Consider the following 10,000-nt stretch of genomic DNA (forward strand, 5'->3'; position numbering starts at 1 on the left):
GAGAGAACAAGTAGAACGGGGAAACCAAACTGGAGGCAGACGGATGGAGTGGAAAAGACCTTGAGCTATAGGGGCATGAACAGGCAAGAAAGTGAAAGCTGTGTACTGGATGAGAAGAATTGGAACAAAGTGGTACGCAGGGTTCGACACTCAATGGACAGAACCAGAGTATGTGAAGCGTGTACGGTAAACCATGGCAAGGTCTCTGGGGTCAGGACGTGGGTGGATAGGGAGCTGTGGATCGTGTGAGTTATTACTGACAGCTAGAGAATGTTTGTGAGCCAATACAGCATTTCTTCATCTTTTCCTGGCGCTACCTTCCTAATGCGGGGATGAGCGATATAGAACGTTATTCCGTACAACGCAATGCCGCCTACAGAGCAGCACATTTGCTGGGAGTGAGATAACAGTGGAGGGATACTGTTTTTAAGACATCGAAGAACACGATCCCAAAGTTCTTTTCATTCAAGACAGACGACAATATAACCATGTGTCGAGAATGTGTAGGTAACTATGATGCTGTATTCATCTACTTAACTACGGATTGATATATATGCACTGAAGATAAATATTTTAGTCTCTTCGTAAACATGTTTATTGTGAGTTAAGCACAAGTTGATAATGCCATAAAGAATGTATATCCACAAACGTCTATCGTAATATCTTACTTCTTCTCTAAGGCCTGCTTCAGTCCTTCTAAGAGTGAGGGACCAGTGAGCATAAGATCGGCCAACTTTTCCATTGTTCTTGAGCCAGATTCTTTGAACTGTCGTTTAAAGTCTTTCCCAAAAGGTGGCATTGTGACTCTGTAAAAAAAGAAAAAAAAAAGACAAATTCAGAACAAATTCAAAAATCATAATGTTCTCTCCTGTTCTTCAAGCTGTAAGTTCTTAGCAAAAATGCGTATCCTTCTTACCTGTCGACGTAATTCACGAGTTCCTCTAGAGTCTCAGGTCGTGGTGGGTACTTGGGCAGTGTGAGGGCGGCGGTGAGGTTGCCACGGTAGACCGTGCCGATGATGAAGGCGAACACCAGCCAGGCTGCCACCAGCACCCGGCTCGAGCTGGCTCTAGGCAGCCACTGAGAGATATTCTGACCCAGGAGCGTGCCGAACGCCTCTTGGATCATGACCCCAATGCCTCTACCTCCACGGAAGTCCCTACAAGCCCGAGTTCTAAGATACTTTCCCTTCCTGCTCATGCTGACCTGCGAAATGAAATATGAATCACACATATTCTAACTGATAAATGAGCCCATAATCTGATAAACAAGCAAATTTCACATATCTTACAGTATCCTCCGACAGGAGGATCGAACCGCTGTCACTTGTGCAGATGCTAGCTACGTTTCAACGCTTCCACAGAGATAATAATAGAGAAACAGCCATTCGATCACAGTTAATACATTACTCTCTGTTTGTTGTATATAATCAAAGTGGAGCTCACCGGTCATTTACCATCAGACACAAAGTAACCATTAGATATAAAGTTTTACAGCAAATAATTCAATACCATTGTTGCCACTCTATAAGTCACACTTACTGCGAGTAAAGCCACCTTAAGCGAGATTACATCATAATCAATTGACGGGAAAAGTTAGGCCAGAATACTGCTTCTCTTAGAGGGTTTCCTCCTGTTCCGGCTATCAAGTGTAGAGCAGCATTAAGGAAGCAATAGGCCCAGAATAAGGAATCCGAAGGCACTTCGTGAGAGGGTTCATGAAGAATATATATATATATATATATATATATATATATATATATATATATATATATATATATATATATATATTCTTTTTTTTTTTTTCATTTTGCTTTGTCGCTGTCTCCCGCGTTTGCGAGGTAGCGCAAGGACACAGACAAAAGAAACGGCACAACTCACCCCAATACAAAATGTATATACATACACGTCCACACACGCAAATATACATACCTATACATCTCAATGTACACACATATATACACACACAGACACATACATATATACCCATGCAAACAATTCACACTGTCTGCCTTTATTCATTCCCACCGCCACCTCGCCACACATGGAATACCATCCCCCCCCCCCCCCTCATGTGTGCGAGGTAGCACTAGGAAAAGACAACAAAGGCCCCATTCGTTCACACTTAGTCTCTAGCTGTCATGCAATAATGCCCGAAACCACAGCTCCCTTTCCACATCCAGGCCCCACACAACTTTCCATGGTTTACCCCAGACGCTTCACATGCCCTGATTCAATCCACTGACAGCACGTCATCCCGGGTATACCACATCGATCCAATTCACTCTATTCCTTGCCCTCCTTTCACCCTCCTGCATGTTCAGGCCCCGATCACACAAAATCTTTTTCACTCCATCTTTCCACCTCCAATTTGGTCTCCCACTTCTCATCGTTATCTCCACCTCCGACATATATATCCTCTTGGTCAATCTTTCCTCACTCATTCTCTCCATGTGCCCAAAACATTTCAAAACACCCTCTTCTGCTCTCTCAACCACGCTCTTTTTATTTCCACACATCTCTCTTACCCTTACATTACTTACTCGATCAAACCACCTCACACCACACATTGTCCTCAAACATCTCATTTCCAGCACATCCACACTCCTGCGCTCAACTCTATCCATAGCCCACGCGTCGCAACCATACAACATTGTTGGAACCACTATTCCTTCAAACATACCCATTTTTGCTTTCCGAGATAATGTTATCGACTTCCACACATATATATATATATATATATATATATATATATATAGCGTGGGACATGGGCAGATTAGAAAGGGTAGTGAGAAGTGAAATTATTAGTGAAAGAAAAGAGAGAGGCATTTGCGCGATTGTTGCTGGGAAATAATGCATATGACTGTTAGATGTATAAAAGAAAGAGGCAGGAGGTCACGAGAAAGGTGCAAGAGGCGAAAAAAAGGGCAAAGAAGAGTTGGGGTGAGAGAGTATCATTAGATTTTAGGGAAATAAGAAGATGTGTTGCAAGGAAGTAAATAAAGTGCGAAAGATTAGGGAAAAATGGGAACATCACTGATGGGGGCTAATGGGGTGATAACATGCATTGCTGATGGGAGAAGGAGCTGAAGTGAGTATTTTGAAGATTTGTGGAATGTGTGTGATAATAGAGTTGCAGATATAGGGTGTTTTGGTAAAGGTGGAGTGCAAAGTGAAAGAGTTACGGAAAATGATTTGGTAAACAGATAAGAGGTAGTAAAAGCGTTGCGGAAGATGAAAGCCGGCAAGGCAGCGGGTTTGGATGGTATTGCAGTGGAATTTATCAAAAAGGAGGTGACTGTATTGTTGATTGGTTGGTAAGGATATCTAATGTATGTATGATTCATAGAGAGATACCTGAGGACAGGGCGGAAAGCTTGCATAGTGCCATTGTACAAAGGCAAAGGGGATAAGAATGAGTGTTCAAATTACAGAGGTATAAGTTTGTTGAGCATTCCTGGGAAATTATATGGGAGGGTATTGATTGAGAGGATAAAGGCATGCACAGAGCATCAGATTGGGGAAGAGCAGTGTGGCTACGGAAGTGGTAGAGGATGTGTGGATCAGTTGTCTGCTTTGAAAAATGTATGTGAGAAATACTTAGAAAAGCAAATGGATTTGTATGTAGCAATTATGGATCTGGAGAAGACATATGATAGAGTTGATAGAGATGCTCTGTGTAAGGTATTAAGAATATATGGTGGGGGATATAAGTTGTTAGAAGCAGTGAAAATTTTTTTATCGAGGGTGTAAGGCATGTGTACGTGAAGGAAGAGAGGAAAGTGATTAGTTCTCATTGAATTTAGGTTTGCGGCAGGGGTGTTTGATGTCTCCATGGTTGTTTAACTTGTTTATGGATGGGGTTGTTAGGGAGGTGAATGCAAGGGGAGACACAAGAGATAAATATAACAGTCAGTTGATATATATCGAAGAGAGGAAGCTACGACGTCATTTGGTAAACATGTGATTGCTACTGTCTCCCCTGATGATTTGATTATTACACGAAAGTGCACTTGGGAACTTTTCGTGTTTCATTTTTCCTGTGGAGTCATTGGAATATCTTCATCACGCGCAAAATTATCCTTTCCAATATATATATATATATATATATGTATATATATATATATATATATATATATATATATATATATATATATATATATATATATATATATATATATATATATATATATATATATATATATATATATATATATATATATATGTATATTTTTTTTTTTTTTTCTTTTTTCGTAGTATTCGCCATTTCCCGCAATAGCGAGGTAGTATTAAGAACAGAGGACTGGGCCTATGAGGGAATATCCTCACCTGGCCCCCTTCTCTGTTCCTTCTTTTGGAAAATTGAAAAAAACGAGAGGGGATGATTTCCAGCCACCCGCTCCCTCCCCTTTTAGTCGCCTTCTAAGACACGCAGGGAATACGTGGGAAGTATTCTTTCTCCCCTATACCCAGGGACTAAATATATATATGTATATATATATATATATATATATATATATATATATATATATATATATATATATATATATATATATATATATATATATATATATATATATATATATATATATATATATATATATATATATATATATATATATATATATATATATAGATTTATATATGTATATATATATATATATATATATATATATATATATATATATATATATATATATATATATATATATATATATATATATATATATATATATATATATATATATATATATTAGTGTGTATTAGTGAAAGAGAAGAGAGAGGCATTTGGACGATTTTTGCAGGGAAAAAATGAAATTGAGTGGGAGACGTATAAAAGAAAGAGACAGGAGGTCAAGAGAAAGGTGCAAGAGGTGAAGAAAAGGGCAAATGAGAGTTGGGGTGAGAGAGTATCATTAAATTTTAGGGAGAATAAAAAGATGTTCTGGAAGGAGGTAAATAAAGTGCGTAAGACAAGGGAGCAAATGGGAACTTCAGTGAAGGGCGCAAATGGGGAGGTGATAACAAGTAGTGGTGATGTGAGAAGGAGATGGAGTGAGTATTTTGAATGTTTGTTGAATGTGTTTGATGATAGAGTGGCAGATATAGGGTGTTTTGGTCGAGGTGGTGTGCAAAGTGCGAGGGTTAGGGAAAATGATTTGGTAAACAGAGAAGAGGTAGTAAAAGCTTTCCGGAAGATGAAAGCCGGCAAGGCAGCAGGGTTGGATGGTATTGCAGTGGAATTTATTAAAAAAAGGGGGTGACTGTATTGTTGACTGGTTAGTAAGGTTATTTAATGTATGTATGACTCAAGGTGAGGTGCCTGAGGATTGGCGGAATGCGTGCATAGTGCCATTCTACAAAGGCAAAGGGGATAAGAGTGAGTGCTCAAATTACAGAGGTATAAGTTTGTTAAGTATTCCTGGCAAATTATATGGAAGGGTATTGATTGAGAGTGTGAAGGCATGTACAGAGCATCAGATTGGGGAAGAGGAGTGTGGTTTCAGAAGTGGTAGAGGATGTGTGGATCAGGTGTTTGCTTTGAAGAATGTATGCGAGAAATACTTAGAAAAGCAAATGAATTTGTATGTAGCATTTATGGATCTGGAGAAGGCATATGATAGAGTTGATAGAGATGCTCTGTGGAAGGTATTAAGAATATATGGTGTGGGAGGCAAGTTCTTAGAAGCAGTGAAAATTTTTTATCGAGGATGTAAGGCATGTGTACGTGTAGGAAGAGAGGAAAGTGATTGCTTCTCAGTGAATGTAGGTTTGCGGCAGGGGTGTGTGATGTCTCCATGGTTGTTTAATTTGTTTATGGATGGGGTTGTTAGGGAGGTGAATGAACGAGTTTTGGAAAGAGGGGCAAGTATGAAGTCTGTTGGGGATGAGAGAGCTTGGGAAGTGAGCCAGTTGTTGTTCGCTGATGATACAGCGCTGGTGGCTGATTCATGTGAGAAACTGCAGAAGCTGGTGACTGAGTTTGGTAAAGCGTGTGAAAGAAGAAAGTTAAGAGTAAATGTGAATAAGAGCAAGGTTATTAGGTACAATAGGGTTGAGGGTCAATTCAATTGGGAGGTGAGTTTGAATGGAGAAAAACTGGAGAAAGTTAAGTGTTTTAGATATCTGGGAGTGGATCTGGCAGCGGATGGAACCATGGAAGCGGAAGTGGATCATTGGGTGGGGAAGGGGGCGAAAATTCTGGGAGCCTTGAAGAATGTGTGGAAGTCGAGAACATTATCTCGGAAAGCAAAAATGGGTATGTTTCAATGAGTAGTGGTTCCAACAATGTTGTATGTTTGCGTGGCATGGACTATGGATAGAGTTGTGCGCAGGAGGATAGATGTGCTGGAAATGAGATGTTTGAGGACAATGTTTGGTGTGAGGTGGTTTGATCGAGTAAGTAACGTAAGGGTAAGAGAGATGTGTGGAAATAAAAAGAGCGTGGTTGAGAGAGCAGAAGAGGGTGTTTTGAAATGGTTTGGTCACATGGAGAGAATGAGTGAGGAAAGATTGACGAAGAGGATATATGTGTCGGAGGTGGAGGGAACGAGGAGAAGAGGGAGACCAAATTGGAGGTGGAAAGATGGAGTGAAAAAGATTTTGTGTGATCGGGGCCTGAACATGCAGGAGGGTGAAAGGAGGGCAAAGAATAGAGTGAATTGGAGCGATGTGGTATACCGGGGTTGACGTGCTGTCAGTGGATTGAATCAAGGCATGTGTATGGGGGTGGGTTGGGCCATTTCTTTCGTCTGTTTCCTTGCGCTATCTCGCAAACGTGGGAGACAGCGACAAAGCAAAATAAAGAAAAAAGAATATATATATATATATATATATATATATATATATATATATATATATATATATATATATATATATAAATATATATATAACATATATATATATATATATATATATATATATATATATATATATATAAATATATATATAACATATATATATATATATATATATATATATATATATATATATATATATATATATATATATATATATATATATATATATATATATATATATATATATATATATATATATATATATATATATATATATATATATATATATATATATATAAATATATATATAACATATATATATATATATATATATATATATATATATATATATATATATATATATATATATATATATATATATATATATATATATATATATATATATGGTAAATTATATGGGAGGGTATTGATTGAGATGGTGAAATCATGTACAGAGCATCAGATTGGGGAAGAGCAGTGTGGTTTCAGAAGTGTTAGAGGATGTGTGGATCAGGTGTTTGCTTTGAAGAATGTATGTGAGAAATACTTAGAAAAGCAAATGGATTTTTATGTAGCATTTATGGATCTGCTGAAGGTATATGATAGAGTTGATAGAGATGCTCTGTGGAAGGTATTAAGAATATATGGTGTGGGAGGCAAGTTGTTAGAAGCAGTGAAAAGTTTTTATCGAGGATGTAAGGCATGTGTACGTGTAGGAAGAGAGGAAAGTGATTCGTTCTCAGTGAATGTAGGTTTGCGGCAGTGGTGTGTGATGTCTCCATGATTGTTTAATTTGTTTATGGATGGGGTTGTTAGGGAGGTGAATGCAAGAGTTTAGGAAAGAGGGGCAAGTATGCCGTCTGTTCTGGATGAGAGAGCTTGGGAAGTGAGTCAGTTGTTGTTCGCTGATGATACAGCGCTGGTGGCTGATTCATGTGAGAAACTGCAGAAGCTGGTGACGGAGTTTGGTAAAGTGTGTGAAAGAAGAAAGTTAAGAGTAAATATGAATAAGAGCAAGGTTATTAGATACAGTAGGGTTTAGGGTCAAGTCAATTGGGAGGTGAGTTTGAATGGAGAAAAACTGGAGGAAGTGAAGTGTTTTAGATATCTGGGAGTGGATCTGGCAACGGATGGAACCATGGAAGCGGAAGTGGATCATAGGGTGGGGGAGGGGGCGAAAATTCTGGGAGCCTTGAAGAATATGTGGAAGTCGAGAACATTGTCTCGGAAAGCAAAAATGAGTATGTTTGAAGGAATAGTGGTTCCAACAATGTTGTATGGTTGCGAGGCGTGGGCTATGGATAGAGTTGTGCGCAGGAGGATGGATGTGCTGGAAATGAGATGTTTGAGGACAATGTGTGGTGTGAGGTGGTTTCATCGAGTAAGTAACGTAAGGGTAAGAGAGATGTGTGGAAATAAAATGGGCGTGGTTGAGAGAGCAGAAGATGGTGTTTTGAAATTGTTTGGGCACATGGAGAGAATGAGTGAGGAAAGATTAACTAAGAGGATATATGTGTCGGAGGTGGAGGGAACGAGGAGAAGAGGGAGACCAAATTGGAGGTGGAAAGATGGAGTGAAAAAGATTTTGTGTGATCGGGGCCTGAACATGCAGGAGGGTGAAAGGAGGGCAAGGAATAGAGTGAATTGGAGCGATGTGGTATACCGGGGTTGACGTGCTGTCAGTGGATTGAATCGGGGCATGTGAAGCGTCTGGGGTAAACCATGGAAAGCTGTGTAGGTATGTATATTTTGCGTGTGTGGACATATGTATATAGATGTGTATGGGGGTGGGTTGGGCCATTTCTTTCGTCTGTTTCCTTGCGCTACCTCGCAAACGCGGGAGACAGCGACAAAGCAAATATATATATATATATATATATATATATATATATATATATATATATATATATATATATATATATATATATATATATATATATATATATATATATATATATATATATATATATGTATGAGTTTGGTAAAGTGTGTGAAAGAAGAAAGTTAATAGTAAATGTGAATAAGAGCAAGGTTATAAGGTACAGTAGGGTTGAGGGTCAAGTCAATTGGGAGGTAAGTTTGAATGGAGAAAAACTGGAGGAAGTGAAGTGTTTTAGATATCTGGGAGTGGATCTGGCAGCGGATGGAACCATGGAAGCGAAAGTGAATCATAGGGTGGGGGAGAGGGCGAAAATCCTGGGAGCCTTGAAGAATGTTTTGAAGTCGAGAACATTATCTCGGAAAGCAAAAATGGGTATGTTTGAAGAAATAGTGCTTCCAAAAATGTTGTATTGTTGCGAGGCGTGGGCTATGGAGAGAGTTGTGCGTAGGAGTGTGGATGTGCTGGAAATGAGAGGTTTTAGGACAATGTGTGGTGTGACGTGGTTTGATCGAGTAAGTAATGTAAGGGTAAAAGAGATGTGTGAAAATAAAAAGAGCGTGGTTGAGAGAGCAGAGGAGGTTGTTTTGAAATGGTTTGGGCACATGGAGAGAATGAGTGACGAAAGATGACCAAAAGGATATATGTGTCTGAGGTGGAGGGAACGAGGAGAAGTGGGAGACCAAATTGGAGGTGAAAAGATGGAGTGAAAAAGATTTTGAGTTATTGGGGCCTGAACACGCAGGAGGGTGAAAGGCGGGCAAGGAATAGAGTGAAATGGATCGATGTGGTATACCGGGATGACGTGCTGTCAGTGGATTGAATCAGTGCATGTGAAACGTCTGGGGCAAACCATGGAAAGTTGTGTGGGGCCTGGATGTGTAAAGGGAGCTGTGGTTTCGGGCATTATTGCATGACAGCTAGAGACTGAGTGTGAACGAATGAGGCCTTTGTTTTCTTTTCGTAGGGCTACCTCGCACACCTGAGGGGGCAGGGGGATGGTATTCCATATGTGGCGAGGTGGCGATAGGAATGAATTAAAGCAGACAATGTGAATTGTGTGCATGGGTATATATGTATGTGTCTGTGTGTGTATATATATGTGTACATTGAGATGTATAGGTATGTATATTTCCGTGTGTGGACATGTATGTGTATACATGTGTATGGGGGTGGGTTGGGCCATTTCTTTCGTCTGTTTCCTTGCGCTACTTCGCAAACGCGGGAGACAGCGACAAACCAAAATAATAATATATAAATATATATATATATGTATATATATATATATATATATATATATATATATATATATATATATATAT

At 39.0% G+C, this 10,000-nt stretch overlaps 1 protein-coding gene across 1 annotated transcript in view; it reads right to left on the reverse strand.

Annotated features, from left to right (window-relative positions):
* Positions 1-10,000, reverse strand: part of LOC139763325 (ionotropic receptor 21a-like) — a 638,186-nt gene that overhangs the window by 25,733 nt on the left and 602,453 nt on the right. The window contains exons 4-5 of the mRNA XM_071689347.1: positions 917-1,145; positions 669-806 (exon numbers count right to left, since the gene is read on the reverse strand). Coding sequence (XP_071545448.1) covers positions 669-806; positions 917-1,145 — 367 coding nt within the window. The remainder of the gene's footprint in view (positions 1-668; positions 807-916; positions 1,146-10,000) is intronic.

Source organism: Panulirus ornatus, chromosome 46 (assembly GCF_036320965.1).
Source record: "Panulirus ornatus isolate Po-2019 chromosome 46, ASM3632096v1, whole genome shotgun sequence".
Lineage (NCBI taxonomy): Eukaryota > Metazoa > Arthropoda > Malacostraca > Decapoda > Palinuridae > Panulirus > Panulirus ornatus.